We start from the raw sequence: 20,942 nt of genomic DNA, 5'->3' as shown, positions 1-20,942 counted from the left end.
GCCAACTAAAAAAATAGAATTATGATAATTATCAGTGTTGCCAAATCACTGTCACAAAGATCGTTGTTGCAACTATAACACAGGGTACCGTGCAAAAACTTGGTCATACGCCTAACTAAATAACCACTTTGCGCGTTTTAACGCGTTAACTAGTTTTTGGAGGTCAATCTTACCATAGATACTATAAAACATAGATGAGAAACAAACGCGCGCAAAAAAGGCAAATATATAGAACAAACAAAGAAACACTTTTCTTGCGCTTCACGCATCATTGGTTCTAATAGGGTGAAGTTTGAAGCATACAACAAAATGGAGTTTTGCTGTGAAATAATGTTTGGTGACGAAGTTGGGAGTGACCTAGACGAAGTTAGTGCTTGGAAAAAAGACAGCGTTTTAATAACAATAGTTTAATGTCTGCTTTCTGTAAATTGTAGGTCTTGACTCTTCCTTTGGAATCGGCTGTCGAAATTATCAACCGAGGATGTGAAATGGCGGTACAGGTACATTTGGTAAAGGAAAGGTCAAAACCATCGGAAGATGCATTGGCGATAATAGCTGAAATATTTTCAGGTACAACGTTATTTTTACTAAAACTACAAGTACAGATTGGACATTGTTCTTCATGTACTACGATGCAGAAATTGTAGATTAAGTCTAGTTTTTAAATTTAGATTACTGCAGAAAACCTGATGGCAACCAGTTAATGAAGCGATTTTCCTGCAATGCTGTTGACCTTGGCAACAGATGCAATTTGTCCACTGGTGAAATCCTTAAATGTTTTGATGCAATACGTTTGGTACACAAAGAGCTGGAAAAAGGAGAAGAATCGTGTACATCTATAGAGGAACCAACCAAGAATGATATTGATATGGCTGCCCATATTGCTGGATACATTTTGTTCAAGTTAAAGTCAAAAACGTCATGCAAAGAAGAAATTAATGTGATTAACTCGTGTTGTGTAATACCTGATGGAAAATTTTTGTTATCAGTAACAGAGCCAATCAAAAAAATAATATTATTTTGTGAAAAGAAATTTAGAACTTGGCGTACAAATTATGGCATAGATTTAAAACTCATTGAAGAGTGCATGAACTCTACTGTTGTAAAAAAACTCTGTGCAGTGTACATGTTGTGACCCTAAGAAATTTGACATGTGCCTTAACATTGTTCGAAAAATAATTACTTACTACATAAAAATCCGAGGACATCGATTTACAGCCAAACTGAAAGAAGGCTTGCTTTTAAATGGTTCCAGCAAGTGCCTTAGAAAATCGCTTAATACAAAAAAATGATGTATGCATGTTGTGATATTTTCACTTTTTTATTGACAATACTAAACCAATAAATAAGTTACATGTTTCCTGTCGGAATTTTGATGTTTCTGGCCACAATACCTTACAGTTAGAAAGGTACCTATATTTCAGGCACAACAGTTACACTTCTTTAGTAAAAAACAAGTTCCATGATGTGACAACACCACATAATATTGTGACATATTTATAATTTACAACATTTTCTGCGTTTGCTGATGTTGCCACTGTTATATTTTAAGTTACGCTTGGTAATGATGTTATTTCTGTATCCAAACTCTTTAATGTCAGGGTTATCACATCGTCGGCCAATTGATCGTTGATGGCTAAAATATGCCTCCAAAACATCTTGTGAAATTCGCTTGCTTGCAACAAAATTCAAACCATTAGCAAGCAAATATCTAACAAGACACACAATTCCCTTTGAAGCCATACACAGACCAACATATGTCTGGTTTGATAGAAAAGACTTCTCAGCAGCAGATTCCCCAAACTTTTTGACATTGTCTTCTCTCCATTGGCACAAATAGGAAACAAATGTAGTTTCCAACCAATGGAGTCTCTCATCATTAGTACTCCTTTAAATAGGACTTTTTGTAAAACTGAGAGTTATAACTTTGCAACAAACACGTGATAAACAACAGGAGTATTTACCGAATAATTTCAGGATGAAAACGTCTTGCATTTTTGTGTCTACACTGCAGCTTTAATTGCTCAGCATAAAACTGTTGACAAAATTTACTCTTTCCCTTTTCCATGATGGCATGAATGTCATCAGCCAGTTTTGGGTCCAAGTCAACTAATTCATTTCCATGATGAATCTTTTTTTGCAAGATTTGAATTCTATGCAGAAAATGTATGGTTAAGTTTATGCTAAAACTATAACTGTTGATTTTTCTGCATACTTATTTTTAAACTTTTTTGCAGATGCTAGAAGCCTACATTTTCTTGCTTTTGCTGTAATTATTTGCACTTCTTTATTTGCTGTTTGTCTTCTGTAGGTTTCTCTTTGTTTCTGCAATCTATGCTGTTTTTTAAATTGAATCTTGCAATTGTTACATTGACTTTTACTGTCACTTATTATAGAGCAGTTGGTTGCTCTGTTCAAAAATGTATATTGTAATTTCCTGCCTTCTTTGTATGGTACAATATGCTTTGCTGTTTGATCTGATTCAAGTTCAACACCTAAATATTCAAACATGCCTAACTATTGGTTTACTTGCTCTATAAAACCACTACTGTAATGTTATTCAATAAGAGTCTGACCTGGACACACAGTAAAATGTGTAATTGTCGACAAAATAGATTCCAAGCGTGTGTGTTTAAAATCTAAATTAAGTTTGCAAAATTCGACAGGAACAGACCAACCACAATAAGACAACTCCATGTCATCTAATCCATTTATAACTAACTCCCTCTGTGGCACAACATTTGTTTTGTATCTGCAAATTACCTTTAAAAAAATTGTTATTACTGCTAGGTTGCTGGTTGGGATAATTAAAGAAACAATAAAGTTACATGCTACTGTCTAACCTGACGATCTTTAATGTAAAATGACCATAAATGTAGTCCTCTGTTCATCAAGTTTCTCCCTGATTGTACCAACTTAGATAAAGATGAGTACATCACTTTTTTACCTACAGCATGTTTAACTAGAGGTTTTCTAGCTTTAGTATGTGGAACGGAAACCGATTTTGATGGTATGTTTGCTGTGGGAATGGCACCATACTTTAGTTGTCGTTTTTCTTGCTTGTCTGTATAAACCATTTAAATAGCATATTTATCATATCAAAGCGAAATATCCAAGTATAAAACTCAACTAAAGTAGGCTATTCTGTTACTTATCTTACAAATATCTACTACCTTCAAAAAAGTCGGTGGGGTTAAAATGAAGGTCGCATATTCCACATTGGTTTCTGTGTAGTTGTGAAAGGATGTTATCTTGTTTTGATTGGGGGTCTCTAAATTGCAAGATAAATCGCCGTAAATTTTCGTGGTGCTGGTACTTCGAGGTGTTCGGTTTTAAAAACCTAATGTTGGCGACAACACATATTTGCCGCTTTTCTTCCTGCTTCTGTCGGTTTTTGGAATAAGAAGATGAACAACCCGGAACGGCACAAAACGACGGCGCCATTGGATAACAATGGTGTTTAAACTAGCTTACAACAAATAACCGCGTTGAAAAATTAACCACCTATTAGAAGCAGTCAACCGTGACTGTACGAAACGATTTGACGTGTTTCCAATCTATACTTTATAACATCTATGATCTTACGGAGTAGATCGCTTTCAATACACAAAATAATTATTTTGAAAACATGAATAAATTTCTACTGATTTCAAAGTGGCCTGCATTTTTGACTGGCCTGTAGGCACGTGCCTACTTTGCCTAATGGCTAATCCAGCACACTGATCTCTATAAACCCTGGATTGCGCTACTGGCCGTCACGGTTGAAGCAAATTGAAGCGTAATGGCGGCTGCTCAAGGAAACCCCAAAAATGCATTGCGGAAGAGAGTGGAAAAATGTCGATAAATCTTGTTGTAAGCATTTGTATAGCGATTTTTGCAGATATGATTTGTAGCTTAATAGGACCCATCTATTCTAGTGCGTAAACCTATAAATATGCGTAGATTGACTGTGATGTGTATTAGTGTAGTAGGTGTAGGCTACTGGGAATACGTTATTAAGTTAGTGTTGAAATAAATCATTAGGCTACTGGGTGGTAATAAATGTTTTATTGTGCAATATAAGTAGTTTTTGTGCTTTTTTAAGTATTTTATACATGAATCCAACAAGATGGCTATTTTCTTCACACAAGATTATATAATAGGCTACTTTGTGTGACATTACCTTGTGCTAATCCAAACTGCTGTTTTGGGAGCGGGCTAAGCTGGCTGTATTGCGAGCGAAACGGGGGTACAGTTTAGGCGTCACCGGGAGGAAGAAGGCTCAATAAAGCCATATGCACCAATGGTTTCTAAAGAACTACTTACAAATAGGGCGCAAATAAAAGCGATTTTTTTTTAATTTGAATTTTCGGGACTTGAATTAAATATATGTATCGGTTTACCTACTTCACTTTGACAATATGAAACAAAATAGCAAAATACTTCACTTTGGCATTATAAAGCAAAATAGTTCGATGTGACGGACAATTTAATTTTTTTTGAGAAGTTAACACAAGGGGTAGTTGAAGTATTGGACCTTTAATTTAAACTACACAATAAGCTTTAATGTAAAACAACACAACATTTTGATGCAAGCTTTAATGTAAAACAACACAACATTTTACATGTCCTACAGTGCAGCTAAGACAAACAACTCCAGCGTTTTGGTCTTTGGCACGCTGTACAGAGAGTAGGCTACAGACAGAATGTAAATGTGGACAAGTGCAAAAAAACGGTTCATCTTAACTTTAAATCCACAACATACTTGTTATTATAATTTTTACTAACTATAGAAAGTACTGAATTGTTTAGTGGCCAAGGTTTACAACCAATTGCCTGTGTAATGTCATAGATTACTTACCATCTATGGTAATGTACAGGTTTGTCCACTGATCTCTATAAACCAGTGGTGCTCAAAGTATGGGTCGCGACCCAAACATGGGTCGCGCAGGGTCAAAAAATGGGTCGCGCTTTGGTGATTCAATTCTGAACGAACTATTACTGGATTAAGTAAACACAAACAAATTTGCCTAATGAAGAAGTAAAGTCACCTCACTCGACCACGTTGTACAGTAAAATGATCCCATCATTACCACATACAGACGACAATAGGCTTTCAACTTTACTGTTAGGCAAATGGCGATTGTAACATCGTAGCACGGGAAATAATAGGACAAGTTAATCATGCGAAACCGAACTTGGAGATGTAACAGTTGGCGTTCAAGGATGAGTAAATATTCGTACAAGGAAAAAAAATATATTTTTATTTTGAGGCTTGGGTCGTGGGATGCTCATAAAGCTCAGATTTGGGTCGCGCTCAAAAAAGTTTGAGAACCACTGGTTTATAGGAAGGAAATTTGAAAACATTTTACTCAAAGAGACTTTTACCGTCTTGGACTTATAGTCAGATTAATTTCAGGGCTTAATAAGCGTTTAAGGCTTTGATAAAGCATTATAAGTGAAAAATACAGAGTTGTAATTGAATCCGGGGTTTTTCGACAAAAGGTGTGCACTTACGCAAAACTATTGCGTACGTTTGGAATCCTGCTACAAAGCGAGAAATGATGTGAATAGATTTGACTACAAATTTTAAATTTGTGTAATTTTCCTGAAGGGTGTAATTTTCCTGACCAACTTTTAAAGTCTATCACAGTTTTAAGAATATTTTTTTATGACAAGTCTATTTAGGCGATAACACAGGACATGATCCTGTTTCGTGAAAAACGTTTCGGCACGTAACTTTTACCATTAATCAATCTTATATTAACTTTAAAAAAGTGATCGAACCCGTGTATAGTTTTCCCAAATTTTCTGCTTTTGCTCGACTTAACTATCCCAAAGTAATTTTTGAAAACATTTCTGTCACTGGAGGTCGAACTTAAAGTCATGGTACTGAGCTGAAATTATTACTACTTTAGTGATATTCTTGGGATGTAAAGGTTTCACATCAGTAACTTGAGCCATGAACGCTTGACCTGGTTAAGTGTTTTCCGGTGTGAGATTCAAATAGACTTTACTACAGGAATGTGTTTTTATTATGTTGTAGAGGTCGCCTACATTCCACTGTAGGTCATGACAACAATTTTTTTCATCGTGTACGAGGGAATAAACACATCGGTGTAACCGTCGCCATCGACGTCTTGCACGCCGATTGCTCCAATCGTACCGGTTCCCTTGTAGATCTACAGAAGAGAGAAAAAGGTCTACGAAGTGTTTTTTATGGTATTTGATATTTTACAGTAGTTTGGGTGTAGACCCAGTTGTCAGCAGATTCCGAATCAGGAGTAAGAACATAAGCATGTCCATCATCGTCTCCAGAAATCATGATATAAGGTTTCCTAGCAAAAACATAGACATCATATACATCAATTTGTGCACAAAGCACCTTTACTTACATAGTTGAGACATCTGATGTGGGCCTAAAACATTGTGCAGTTCCTGGTGAACCGGACCCTGAGATGACAAATGATTTGTATCCGTCTTGCAACACGTGTCTGGCAAGTCGATAAAACAACTAATGTCAAACAAAATCCCACCGTTTCATAAGTTTCGGGCTGTTTTATATCACGTTTTTTTAAATAAATATATAGACATAGTACGCAGTCGATAACACTGCTGTTGCAAATTAAATTAATTCAAAAAGCAAACTGTTTCCGATTGATGTACCTTGTCCAGGGTTGTGTCATCCAATCAGTCGGAATCTCATAGGCAAGTACGGCTCCTGGCTTTCCCTGTTGGCTCCACGTACTGGTCAACACGTCCAATCGACCGTCCATATTTATGTCAACAATCTTCAAGATATGTGCATTAACACATTTTACTTGACGATTTCCAAATACAGGTCAAAATCATTAAACATTGTACCTCTATGTCAAAATACCACCCATATGTATCGACCGTCAAACTTTTAATGGATAAAAGATCCGTCCAGTCGTTGGTATCACTCCAAACCACGGTAAGTTCGTTGCTAAGAAAACAGAAAAGAAAACAATTTGATTCAGTTGTAACTAGTGATGTACCGAATCGGCTAAATTTCGATTCGGCCGAAACCGAATATTCGGCGGTTTTGCCGAATAAATTCGGCCGAATCAACCGAATCATTTATGACGTCACGCGAAGTCGTACGCTACGGGTTTGACATGAAAAAATGTTTATCTACCAGGCAATTAGTGCAGAATAGTTGTGTTTCGTCCTCATTTAAGTTCTGTGAGGTTCACAATTGCCTCAAGAATGATTGGCAACCTGCCAATGAATTACTAATTTTTTTGACTACAGTGGGAAAAACGACAATGTGTTGAAAAAGGTAAAAATCGACGCGATTTTCGTTATGTTTGGGCTTGTGAAAGATTGCGTGGAGCTTAATAAGCAGCAAAGACACGTTTTACGCTTCAAATTTGTGTTCGTAAAAGATTCGGTTTCGGCCGGATCGCAACAAATTATTCGGCCGAAACCGAATCTTTGCACAAATGAGCGATTCGGCCGAATAAATTCGGCAAACCGAATATTCGGTACATCTCTAGTAGTAACCCCCTGATTTTGTACCAAGTGTAAAGTCTAGATGACCCCAAAACTGTACTCATAATGTTGCAAATTAAACGCACCTGTAAAATCCACTACTTAGGATTGCCATCGTGGTACCACCGTTGGGAAGAGGCATTGCATGAAGTCGGAACATCACATCTTCCGCGTTTTCTTTTAACACATGAGTTTCCCAATTTGGTGTAAGTTGGAAACTGCCGGGATTTTCCAGCCAAATAAGTTGAGTAGCGTTTGCGGACGCTTCAAGCAATAGTTTCAGTGTTAAAGGAACGACCAGTGGTAAATGGATAAAACATAAAAACATGTGTAGTTCTACTTACGACCTCCCCCATTAGCTCTTTCAGTAACTGCATCTACAAATCCATCATTATTCATATCCATCCATTCCACACGATGATAATACCAGAGAATTCCATCAGGATTCGTGGTGATTTTTACTGGTTCTAGATAGTTTTAACCAATTATCAAAATCTCTCTAATAAACAACATACAATCACTAATCATGACTTGGTAAACTTGCCTGCTGTTTCATAATCAAGATTGACCATACTCATAAGGGCAATCTCTCCATCGTCTTTTCCAGTCATAAAAAATCCCGAAGAGGCAGACCAAACCAAAGGCAACGAAAATATACCATCTACAGAATAAAAAAGTTTTACGTATTTTCCAGTTTCAGAGCCCTATATACATTCACATTTTCTTCCTACATCTCACCTGGGACAGCGGCTACTTCATGAATAAGCCTTCGTACAAGGAAACATTTTTAGATTTGGGATTCACTTCTATCAACGATCATGGTGCTGCAAAGCCACGATGTGTGTTATGCAGTGTTGTCGAACGAATCGACCTCGTTAAGCCTGCAGCCATTCTGACATGGGCAGACTCCTATGCGGCGACGCATGGCCTCAAAATTTTCGTTATCGAACAGCACAGTTAAAAGTCGAATCACAGACCTTTTACTGAATATAAAATATCAAGTGGAACTCTCTTGAATGAAAAATTCCGTGCATTGAAAAGAGCCGTGTATTGAACATTTATGAAGGAAAAAAATCAATTTGATCAAACATGTGAAATAAATCATTACTGGGTGGTAATAAATGTTTTATTATGCAATATAAATAGTTTACGTGCGTTCATCTATATTTAAGACATAAATCTAACAAGAATGGCTCTTTCCTTCACACAAGACGATGATACTTTATTTAGCATCACCTTGTGCTGATCCAAACTGCTGTTTTTGATTGACACCAAAGTCTTGGGGCTAAAATGTGAATCTTTTAAAGTTTTTTGTAGTCGGTTCAACATTATTTAATCTACCCTTTTCAGTTTGCAACCACAATGTGTGGAATACATTTTTGTTATAATGTTGTGAATTCTCAAACTACAAACTCTTAACAAAATTCCAATATCTCAAAGAGATACATGTGCATATAAATGCATTTAGGACACCATAGCATTTAGGGTGGACAAGTATAACTACCCAAATGAGTTGCCTGTTTATGTAGGCTACTATTTCAGTCAGAATGGTGAGATATTGTTTTTATTTATGAGCAATTTTCTGCAAAAAACACGCATACACAACACTTTTCACCAACACTTAAATTCTTGCTAAACAGGAATAAAGGCAACAAATACAATTGCACCAGCCAAGTTCAAACAGATATCCTGTAATATTTGTCAGATCTATTACCATTATTGGTGAGCTCATTATAACAGATGGTGCATTCACAAGATAAAAAAACAACAACCTCAAAGTTGTTTAAGTTTAAAATGTGCAGCATATCACAGGCTATGTGTCATAAATGATTACAAAACATATATGGTGCAAGTAGAACAGTATACACACACAAAATATTTAATGTGATTCCAATCCCTTCGTAGTGTATTTGTTGTGGAAAATGGCTGTATTGTAATCCTGCAGTATCTGAAAAATAAATGTCTGCCAAAAAGTTGTTGAATTGCACTTGTGGGCCACCGTAGAAACGTGTTTTTTTCTGCAAAATGACACATACCGTATTTACTCGATTGTAAGCCGCGGCTTATATTGTTTTTTAGCTGCCGTTTGTGCGGCTTATAATCGAGGGCGGCTTATATTTTAATTTTATACCGAAATTATTTCTACACTTCAGCATTTTAAATTATTTGGGGTTCAAAACATGTATGTATGTACAGATTATTTGTTGATGATTGAAAAACAAGTTCTTCTGCAAGATACATATTATTATGTACCAGCAGGTTCCTTGAATTGTTTCATTCAATTAGGAATCAATGGTCTACTTTGTATTTTACCTCTTACTTTCATCTCATCTACAATAACCATAACTTGACGTGAATGGTCACTTATGTTGCATTGAGTAAACAAACTTTTTAAAAGGTTATCATCAATTCCAGTATCTGGCCGTAAAGCGTTTCTAAGTAACATATTATATGTTAAAAAAATGTGCCACTTCGTGAAAAAAATGTGATAAAATGGGACATTTTACCGATATCGCCTAAGAGTTCGCTGAGAAGGCAAAACAAGCAAGCCAGTATCCTGTAACATTTTGTAAGCTTTTGGGCCCTTTCCATACAGCATTAATGAGTACCTATACATGATGAATATACATTACCGCTATACTCAATATATATATTTTTCAAACCTGGTACTAACTTGATTAAATCTGGATGAAAGCGGTGGGATTTTTTTCAGATAGATTCAATTTTGTTTGTTGAGACTTGAGACCAAAAGAGATCATGAAATTTGTCAATTGTAGGCTACCATTTTCCTTCTCTAAAATACAGATATATGAATTTATTTTTTCAAACTTTAGCTAAACAGAATAATTCTCTTTTGAAAAATACTGGCCTGTCAGTAAACATTGTTGAATATCATCATATTCATCCTTTTCTAATGTTATTTGTTTTGCAGGGTTTTGTAACAGATCTTCAATTTGGGCTTGTGAATGACATATTCTGCAAATATACATTTCTATCATACTAGTCTTTATATATTTTCTCGATTAATGTAAACTTGTTACTGCTGTCAGTGCCCTCACTTAAATAAACATAAGTCTTACTTTTCCTGTTTATCTACTAATGTTTCCTTAACTCTGGAACCTAATGATCTGGATACTGAAACTTTTTGTAATGGTTGATGCAATACAACTTTTGTGTAACGGACACGTTCTTTATCCTTTTTTGAATTGTCCCTGTTTCATTTTTGCACTTTTCACATACGTCTTGGCCCTTCTCCACAAATCAAATGCAATCAGTATTTCTGAGGAAAAAACAATCTATAGTGAATAAACACACCTGTACTCAAGCAAATCAACTTGTAACTACTAAGACTCTAACCTGGTTGCATAATGTGTTATCATTGGTGGACTATTTTGAAATGGCTTGCATGGGCTCGTGAGTATTTGCTTGACTGCAAGCTTTGTTTCATTTTCCTGGTCACTGCATTGCATTCCCTTACAGATATTCAAATTTTCCACGAACATCAAAAGCTGATGAACTGTGTTTTCTTTAACTGCAAGAGTAACTTTTCCTGGCCATCCAAAATGATGAACATCAATTTGCATTTTTTCATTAACATAAACTGAATACTCTTCCTGGTCATATTGACTTGATTTAGATATGTGTATATTGGAATCTGACACGTTTTTAACCTTCCAGGAGTTTGATGTGGCAACGTACTGCTTTACTGCACTGACAAATGTTGCAAACATTTTTCTACAAAAACTCGGTGTTTTGGTGGTCTACGCTCAACTGCAGTACTGGAATGTAATTTTTTCGGCATGTGGAAGATTGGGATGGCCCCTGTCCTTAACACCTTTCGCTTCTTGGCTGTAAAAGATGTTAGGTCGGTCACCTGATTGTCCAAATTTAGTATGTAATACAGCTCTATAAACTCCTTGTACCTATATATTACTGACTTACCTTGCACAAAATCCTCTTCAGCAAAGTGTTAATCACATATTTTGACACTGTCTCGTAAAAACAAATCATGGATATCACGAGGGTGACACTAAAACGCTGAATGGGCGGAATGGAGGGCGGGACGTCGTGAAAACCGCTAAATATCGGGTTAAATTGCTGACGGTTGGAGCTATTAAGGTTGGGATAAGGTTTTATAATAGAAAATCATTAAAAAAAATTCCGCCGAACACTACATTCCGCGCCCGAAACGTCCCGCCATAGCATTTTTGCCTAATGTCAGGAAATAGTTGAATAAGTTTTAGGCAGGGACATTTTTTGATTCATATACTATTATAAAACCTCAGCCTAACCCTAATAGCACTAACCGTCAGCAATTTACCCGATATTGAGCGGTTTCCGCGACGTCCCGCCCATTCAGCGTTTTAGTGTCACCCTATCACGATCAGCTCGCAGTGACAAAATAATGCATTCCAACTTTTTAGCCCAGTCCTTTTTGTCAGATGGACAGAACCTTTTCGCTGGTACGCTACACAAAGGGTTCGGGCGTTTTCCAGCACACCCCGGAATGCAACAATGCTTTGACATTTTTAAATAACAGATAATCAAAGATCCCTAAAACGTTTAACCAAGTAAAATTTGCAAAAGAGCACGAAAATAGGAACACTTAACCAACAGACTGCATGTTGCGGAAGGAAACTACCCGTCCGTAACGTAATCTCAGTGGTGCGTGACACCATAGTATACTAACATGGGGTAAGCACTTAATGTAAAGCGGCAGGTCCTGAGTTACCGTTGTCAAGAAGAAATTAACGAATTTGGCGCGAAATACTAAAACTGGTGTTTTTTGAGCCCGGTTAAACTCCTAAATTAGTTATTGAGCGAAAGTTATCAGTTGTGTGTTTAAAGATGCCATCCTTTTTGTGCGTGACCCCTGTCGAGGTTATTCGCTGTAGCAAATTAGAGGTAAATGTATTGCAACGGCTGGTAAGTTATTTTTAAAAAGTCAGCAAATCCTTTTTGCTTGTGGTTTTCGAAATTTTATGCTTAAAACATCGCAGTCCATTTCTTTAAATGCTGTGATACGCCTAATTACAGCTTACAGTAGTCGATTCTACAATTTTAAATTGTAGCCTGCTAGTGGTAAGTTACAAGTAATATTTTTGTGATTACTGCATTATTTTCAAGTAAAAATGTTTGTTTTAAGACCTTTCTGTACATGCAGGAGTGCTGCTGTTAAACAAACCTGTTGTGTCCTGTCCAACTACGTCACTATATACTTGTGGTAAATCTGTGTATAGCCCTATTTCATGAAAGCTTATGCATGCCAGTCATATCCTAATTCCAATAATACATGTCACCACCTAACTTTGATTTAGCTCTATAAATGTGAGATTTACAGGGAGAACAGATACTTTCTATTTATCATGAATCTATTATCTCATATAGTTATGCCTACCATACGTCCTCTTTTTTAACAAAAACCAAGTTGTCCTCTGAGGACAAGAAAAAGAGCCCAAATGTCCTCCTGGAATTTCTGATTTACCAAATACAAATGTGACAATCATACCTTTGAAAACACCCAAATATACATCTTCAGCTGATTTTTTGAAGAACACAGGTTTTACGTTTTTTGAAAATGCAAGCTTATTTTAGTGTTGTGGCGTGATAATAGTTATAAACTTTATCCAAACTATTGTATACCGTCTAATTTCGGAAGCTTTTATTTTTGGGGAGCCTTAAAGTATTTTTTCATGTTCTTTTTAAAATTGTGTCCTTCTTTTGGGGGATGGGAATATGGTAGGCCTATCATATACCTGCTGGATGCCAACCAACTGTCATTGCCACAACTTATCAAATCTCCACAAGGAAAGCACTTTTGGCCAAATACCAAAAGTCAGTGATAAAGGACATCTAAATCGGTTTATTATACAGTTTTGAAATGCAAAATTGTTACATTTAAACAAACAATTCCCAATTTAAAAATGAAAAATTCTTGCAATTCAGATAAACCTCCAAATTGATCCAACCACAGGATCGGTGATACAAGTGTGACAAGTACAGTTCCAGTCAAACGTTGCAGTCTTTGGCATCAGTTCTACTTTGAAATGTTTCCTTTGTTTTTGTCATTGCCAGGATGCTTGCTGTTTGCATGTGACCCAAGAACTACAAATATGCTCTACCACTATTTTACCCAAACACAAAAACTCAAGCCAACCAAACTAGACATTTTATGATATGTATACTATGGTGAATTGAATTGATTTAAGTCTTTAAGAGAAAGCCTAAAAGTAAACAATCTACAAATTTTACTGCTATTATAAGATTGACATCATATTAATTAGGAAATTTGAAACCAACTTTGAAAGTTTCTGGATTATTTTCTTTATGTTTGGCCAACAGTAAATTGCAAAATAGTTTAACATTGCATGTGGTGGTACCAGCATTCATTCAACGAGAACAAATGTTCTTATTTGCAAAATGAAAGACATTAATTTATCTTTTACAAGTTTGATTCTGTTGTGTTCTATACTGTAATTTAATTTTGTGTAACATTTTTTAACAACTATGTACTGCATTTTAATTTGCTGCAAAATAAAAAAAATGCAACAGTGTTTTATGTAACATTGCTATTCAAGTTAAAAGTGACCAGTAAAAATCTCAAACAAGCCATAACAAATATTCACATCTTATGCAGTCAATATGCACAAAATGTTATGTGCAATTTTACTGAATTAAATCCACATTGGATAAAATTAGGAATTTTGATTTTAGCTAAAGAGCCCACATTGGTCACCATTAAGTACAGAAAAAAACCTTTGATCAATTAAATTATTGATATTTGCCACACATTCGAACGGAAATATATTGTTTAATAATTTTGTCTGATGTCAAACACTGAAAAGCCTAATTATTTACACTTTAATATCCGACAAGGACTATCTCGTTGGTTTATACTTGTTTTAATTATAAATACTAATATTTTACATAAAACAATCACTAAAAAATGTTCAAACATGTAGCAAAAATGATTTAAACCACATCATTTACCTTGTTGCAAATAGCTTAAACAAGTAATGCGGCAGGGTGGTTATGACGTCATAAGCGCGTTTCATTTTGATTGTTATTTTTGTGTATCAACGGTAACTCAGGACCTGCCGCTTTACATTAAGTGCTTACCCTAACATGGTAGTCCAGCTCCTCTTTTCCTCTCGTTTCTTTTATTATCCTGCGCATTTCGGTTACGCATGACTAACACTGCACGTCGCCTGAAGTTTTGTATGAGGTACGTGGTAAACAGCTAGTTTTTAAAAGCCGCTGGCGACAAATCCGTGTCTGTTTTGAAGTTTTTTAGTTATTGGGTTTATTGTTTAATGCATGTAGAGCTATTAAAACGATTTTAGCTTTCAATTGTATGAACTCTTTGAAGTGTATTTTTAAAAACTTATAGACAGGCATCTTCTTGTAGAAATTGCTTTAAAATTGAGGCAATGAACCGAATTGGCGAGTCAAGGTTTTTCAGCATGTTACTACACTAGCCAACATGGCCTGTGTCTTGTCATCAGGTGCACTGATGAGACCTTGTCAAAACAGTGAGCAGTATTTGCAGCTTACTTATCATCTATCTATTGGCTTATTAATCATATTGCCATCACTTTGGTTCCCCAGCAGTTGCTTAATTAGGGATTAAAAATCAGTTGTTTTCTGTGGTTTATACCCATTTGTGGTATTGAACAGATTTTGGTGAGGCATCATTTTTTGTAATTTGAAAAAAGAAGCACATTGTGCAGAAAGTACAGACACTTTTGACAGTTTTATTTTGATATATTTTTCAGAGCCCATTTTTTAATAATTTAAAATGCTTTTGCTTCACAGCACTCATTTGCTTAGTTTCTCATCTAATCAGTTCTTTTATGAAAAATCTGCCGCTTGTTGACAGTTTGAAATGAGTAACTTTGGAAAAAATATGGTCTTCGTTTAAGCTTGACTTTTCGTCTGTCCGAATCGAGTTCCTGGTCGGGTTCAAAGTTGTTAAATATGAGTTCATTAAAAATGCAGTCAGTTTGGCAAAGTTCAATTTTCACCAGACTTTAACTTAATCAGTAACAAGCTTTATGCACCCTTGAATATGTTAGGTAAACCACGCTAAAATCACTTCAACGCGTTTAAAGAAGGACTAAAAGGCAAAAAAACTCAGTAAATTCTCCCCAACAGCACAATTCCAACCAAACGTAATAATATTACAAATGGTAGATGCATAAAACCGACCACGCACGCTCAGTTTTGTCATTTTCCTGCTCTGAAAGCACCCAACTCAATGCAAGCATCCGACAAGCGTGCAGAGTTAATCAAGCGTGACGGTAACAATAGCTGGACTACCATGTTAGTATACTATGGTGACACCTGATTGGGGTAAGCACTTAATCATAGATAACTTAATTCACTAGATGCGCAACTCGTCTGCCGGTTAAATATTAAAAAAAATCTCTCGGGTGAATTACTACATAGAACAAGATGTCACTTTTAATGTGTAGTTATGTTTGGTTGATGTATTTTTTAAACATTTTTATTTTAACAAATCTAATTTAATTACCACGAACGCGAATATATTGGTTTTGCCTTCCTTCAGACGTTGCACGCTCGAATGAACAAGTACACATTTCGTGTGCATTGGTAAGAACATACACATATTTTGTCGTCTTGTCGATAGTTTTTTGAGCAGCGACGTTTAATTTGATAAAAATGTTTTAGTTTTTAGAATTTTCTTAATAATATCATAAAAAAATGGCTATTAACCTTATTTATGTAGCAAGTTTGGACTTTGAATTCGCTGAATTATAAAATGAGGCTTGCCACTCATTAGTGAGTGTTTTTGACTTTCAACCAAATCCTGCAGATGGGAAATGACACATTACTGTTCCAAAATTAAATGAGAAACATTTGAATCTGCATACCAAGATATCCTAATGAATTCGGTCATCCACTGTTACCAATTCTTCTTCACTAGTTGCACTGGATTTCATTTGCTGCACTCTGTTGCGTTCCATTTTTTGCCATACTTTGCCCACATTTTACACATTACCGGCCCTTTTTCTGTTACTGTGTTTGAATATTAGGTGATCTAGTTTTAAATGTGTTGTCATATCTACTGGCTACATTGCAGTGAGGTGAGCGCATTATGGTTGTGCCTGTCGGGGCGTTCCATGCTTGTATGACATGTTTGTTAATATTCTTGTTTTTTCCTGCTTACTCCCGTACAAAGTTCAAAGTTATCCAACTCCCCTGTAATGATGCACAAAAAACAATAAAAGCCTAATGGTAAAAACTATCTTGTTTTAAAAACAGGTGTTATACTTAAAAATGCATTTAAAGTTGATTTCCTCAATGGAGTAATACCCAAAGATAGTGGTTTAACTCACCATCCATAAAATGGAGCCCATTCAACCTCAACATTGCTTGAGATGCAAAGTCTGCCACAAAAAGCATAACATACAGAAACCCAGATTAATTCATAAGTTAATAAACATAACTGTACCTTATGTATGCTTTAACAATTTTATTTTTATATTGTTCTACCAAAAGGTATTTGCCTTTTCTATAAAATGACTTTTCTAAATGTTGTACAACTTGTTGTTTAAATTGAATTGTTAACTTAAGAAGTGTGTACTAACTTTCAGCTGAGGACCTAATTGTTTAAAAGCTTTCTCAACACTTTTAACGCTGTGGTGTTTAACTTATGAAAGAACCTTTCTGTCAAATGGTGCTTTTCTGCTTGTCTTGGCCACAACAAATGATTTTAGCTGTAATAAACATTTATATGTTCATGGGCAATGTTACCAATTTTGTCCTGTACTGCTGTTTAGGAATTTTTTTGGATGGCAAAGCACCAATTTTTAACTTTTTTCTGCAACCAATAATCAGCAGATCGTTTTTTTCAAATTGATCTTCACATATGAATGCTCTAAAAGAATTACTGTTTGATTTTGACAACAGAAGTGGGTTAAAAGGAAATTAATATTACGTTTCTTTATGAAGCATGTATTATGTCTCCCTAAGTTGGGTCAAGCAATGAGAGCACACATTTTTGTAAATTGCTGTAATGTTTCTTCATATCAGAGTTGCTTTGAAATCCAGGATTGCAAATTTTAAACAAAGATTTTTTGCCATTGGCTGGCACGATGTGGCTAACCTAGCTATTACACAGAAATACAACTAAATCACAAATACGAGAATTTAGTCTTGTCCATGGTATATTTAACATACAAAATCAATCAAACAAAAACGGTTAGTGATCCTTTCAAAAACACACAATAAACTTCTAAAAACGAATAAAATACACGAGATACATGACACTTACGTAACCTGCAAGTTTATTATCACTTCAATTCCAAAGTTATTTGACGTTTAATGCAATAAATTGCGATTTTTTGCCAATATCTTCACTCTTCACCCATTGCCCTCCATTGTAAATAAGCCAATGCGTACTGGTTCATTCGAGCGTGACCTGTCTGAGCGATTTCGCCGAGTTGCGCATCTAGTGAATTAAGTTATCTATGACTTAATGTAAAGCGGCAGGTCCTGAGTTACGGTTGATACACAAAAATAACAATCAAAATGAAAGGCGCTTATGACGTCATAACCACACTCCCGCATTACTTGTTTAAGCTATTTGCCAGTTGTTACACAGGGTAAATGATGCGGTATAAACCTTTTTTGCTATATGTTTCAATATTTTTATTGATTTTTTTAAATAAAAAGTTAGTATTTAGATGTAAAACAAGGATAAATGAAAAAGATGGTCGCTGTCAGACATTAAAGTTGCATAATTAGGTTTTTGAGTGTTTGACATCATACAAAATATTATTTTAATTAGGACCAATGTTGGTTCATTGCTACAATCCAAATTTCTATTCTTATACCCAATGTGGAGTTAATCCAGTAAAATTGCACACAGCATTTTTTGCATTTTGGCTGCATAAAATGTTAATGTTTGCTATCGCTTGTTTGAGCTTTTTCCTGGTCGCAGCAAAGTAAAATGCAGTACATAGTTGTTAAAAAAATCATACACAAATTTAAATTACAGTATAAAACACAGCAGAACGAAACTCGTAAAAGATAAAATAATGTCTTTCATTTTGCAAATGAGAACATTTGTTCTCCAGGGATGCTAAAGGGATACTACCACATGCAATATATTTTGCAATTTACTGTTGGCTAAACACAATTAAAGAACATAATTATGCAGAAAGTTTGAAAATTCATTTTCATTGTTGCTTTACTTTTGAAGTTGGTTTTAAATTTCTCAATTAATATGATGTTGTAGTCTTATAATAGTAGTAAAAATTTGTAGATTGTTTATACTTTTGTTAAGCTTTCTCTTTTTTTTCTACAATTCACCATAGTATGCCTGTCATAAAATGTTTAGTTGGGTTGGCTTGTACAGATATTTTTAGTTTGGGTAAAATAGTGGTAGAGCTAGAGCATATTTGCACCTCTTGGGTCACATGCAAACAGCAAGCATCCTGACAATGACAAAAAAGAAAGGAAACATTTCAAAGTAAAACTGATGTAAAATACTGCAAAGTTTGACTGGAACTGTACTTGTCACACTTTTATCCCCTAACTTGTGTATTTGGAGCAACTTGGAGGTTTATCTGAATTGCCGGAATTTTTCAATTTGGGAGTTTTTTGTTTAAAAGTAACAAGTTTGCTTTTCAAAACCATATAATAAAGCCGATTTTAGATGTCCTTTATCACTGACTTTGCTGGTGTTTGGCAAAAGTGCTTTTCCTTGTGAAGATTTGATAAGTTTTGGCTATGACAGTTCTGTTGGTTGGCATCCAGCAGGTATATGAGATAAAGGATTGATCATTAATAGAAAGTATCTGTTCTCCCAGTAAATCTCCTATTTATTTTTCTAAAACAAAAGTAAAAAATAGGTAGTGGCATGTATTATTAGGAATTAGGATATGAGAGACATGCATTAGCTTTTATGAAATTGGGCCATACACAAACTTACCACAAGTATGATGACATAGTTGGCGCAGAAGTCATAGGACACAACAGGTTTGTTTAACAGCAGCGCTCCTGTATGTACAGATAAGTCTTAAAATAAACATCTTTACTTAAAAATGATGCAATAATCACAAAACATTACTTGTTACTTACCACTAGCAGGCTACAACGGAAAATCGTAGAATCGACTACTGTACGGTGTAACTAGGCGTATCACAGCATTTAACAAAATGGACTGCGATGTTTTAAGCCTAAAAACCGAAAACCCCTAGCAAAAAGGATTTGCTGACTTTTTAAAAATAACTTACCGGCCATTGCAATACATTTACCTCTAATTTGCTACAGCGAATAACCTCGATAGGGGTCACGCACAAGAAGGACGGTGTCTTTTAACTCACCTAATTGACTATTTTCGCTCAACAACTAATTTAAGAGTTTAACTGGGTTAAAACTAGTGATGTACCGAATCGGCTAAATTTCGATTCGGCCGAAACCGAATATTCGGCGATTTTGCCGAACAAATTCGGCCGAATCAACCGAATCATTTATGACGTCACGCGAAGTCGTACCCTACGCGTTTGACATGAAAACATAAGTTTATCTACCAAGCAATCAGTGAAGAATGGTTGTGTTTCGTCCCTATTTTAGTTCTGCGGGGTTTAACATTGCCTAAAGCATGATTGCTAACCCGACAATGAATTACTGATTGTTTGTCTGCAGTGGGACAAGCGTCAATGTGTTAAAAATATAATGATTGACGCGATTTTCGTTGGTAATAAGCAGAAAAGACACTTTTTTAACGCTTTAAATGTGTGTTCGTAAAAGATTCGGTTTCGGCCGAATCGCAACAAATTATTCGGCCGAAACCGAATCTTTGCAAAAGTGGCCGATTCGGCCGAATAAATTCGGCAAACCGAATATTCGGTACATCTCTAGTTAAAACACCATTTTTAGTATTTCGCGCCAAATTCGCTAATTTCTTCTTGACAACGGTAACTCAGGACCTGCCGCTTTACATTAAGTGCTTACCATGCGCAACTCGGCGAAATCGCTCAGACAAGTCACGCTTGAATGAACCAGTACACATGGGCTTCTTTACAATGGCGGGCAATGGGTGAAGAGTGAAGATATTGGCAAAAAATCGCAATTTCTTGCATTAAACGTCAAATAACTTTGGAATTGAAGTGATAATAAACTTGCAGGTTACGTAAGTGTCATGTACACATTTTTAGCCACACCGTGCCAGCCAATGGCAAAAAATCTTTGTTTAAAATTTGCAATCCTGAATTTCAAAGCAACTCTGATATGAAGAAACATTACAGCAATTTACAAAAATGTGTGCTCTCATTGCGTGACCAACTTAGGGAGACATAATACATGCTTCATAAAAAAACGTAATATTAATTTCCTTTTAACCCACTTCTGTTGTCAAAATCACACAGTAAGTCTTTTAGAGCATTCATATGTGAAGATCACTTTGAAAAAAACGATCT

General features: G+C 35.6%; 2 protein-coding genes and 3 long non-coding RNA genes across 6 annotated transcripts; 2 read left to right on the top strand and 3 right to left on the bottom strand.

Annotated features, from left to right (window-relative positions):
- Positions 1-184: 184 nt before the first annotated feature.
- LOC145239626 (uncharacterized) lies at positions 185-1,370 on the top strand. The gene is made up of 3 exons (XM_080102994.1): positions 185-366; positions 435-570; positions 672-1,370. Exons 1-3 carry the CDS (start codon positions 310-312, stop codon positions 1,133-1,135), a joined length of 657 nt encoding a protein of 218 aa, XP_079959120.1. The 5' UTR covers positions 185-309; the 3' UTR covers positions 1,136-1,370.
- A 4,645-nt stretch (positions 1,371-6,015) lies between these two features.
- LOC145239034 (uncharacterized) lies at positions 6,016-8,655 on the bottom strand. The gene is made up of 9 exons (XM_080102324.1): positions 8,646-8,655; positions 8,039-8,155; positions 7,839-7,961; positions 7,581-7,758; positions 6,844-6,946; positions 6,646-6,770; positions 6,375-6,473; positions 6,218-6,317; positions 6,016-6,161 (listed from the first exon to the last, which is right to left on the bottom strand). Exons 1-9 carry the CDS (start codon positions 8,653-8,655, stop codon positions 6,033-6,035), a joined length of 984 nt encoding a protein of 327 aa, XP_079958450.1. The 3' UTR covers positions 6,016-6,032.
- Positions 8,656-13,060: 4,405 nt separating this feature from the next.
- Positions 13,061-14,047, top strand: LOC145239553 (uncharacterized). Its single transcript, XR_013862333.1, has 2 exons — positions 13,061-13,329; positions 13,441-14,047. It is a non-coding gene; the product is annotated as an uncharacterized LOC145239553 (long non-coding RNA).
- A 2,541-nt stretch (positions 14,048-16,588) lies between these two features.
- On the bottom strand, positions 16,589-17,057 carry LOC145238655 (uncharacterized). The gene is made up of 3 exons (XR_013862159.1): positions 16,970-17,057; positions 16,789-16,904; positions 16,589-16,716 (listed from the first exon to the last, which is right to left on the bottom strand). It is a non-coding gene; the product is annotated as an uncharacterized LOC145238655 (long non-coding RNA).
- Positions 17,058-17,666: 609 nt separating this feature from the next.
- On the bottom strand, positions 17,667-19,619 carry LOC145239552 (uncharacterized). Of its 2 annotated transcripts, XR_013862332.1 has the most exons (3): positions 19,603-19,619; positions 19,454-19,539; positions 17,667-19,351 (listed from the first exon to the last, which is right to left on the bottom strand). It is a non-coding gene; the product is annotated as an uncharacterized LOC145239552 (long non-coding RNA). The 2 variants fall into 2 exon arrangements; XR_013862331.1 differs by lacking the exon at positions 19,603-19,619 and having other exon boundaries at positions 19,454-19,590.
- Between the last annotated feature and the right edge of the window lie 1,323 nt (positions 19,620-20,942).

Source organism: Phallusia mammillata, chromosome 7, assembly GCF_965637545.1.
Source record: "Phallusia mammillata chromosome 7, kaPhaMamm4.hap1.1, whole genome shotgun sequence".
Taxonomy (NCBI): Eukaryota; Metazoa; Chordata; class Ascidiacea; order Phlebobranchia; family Ascidiidae; genus Phallusia; species Phallusia mammillata.
The sequence above is the reverse complement of the archived record's forward strand: the minus strand, read 5'-3'. Positions and strand labels throughout refer to the sequence as shown.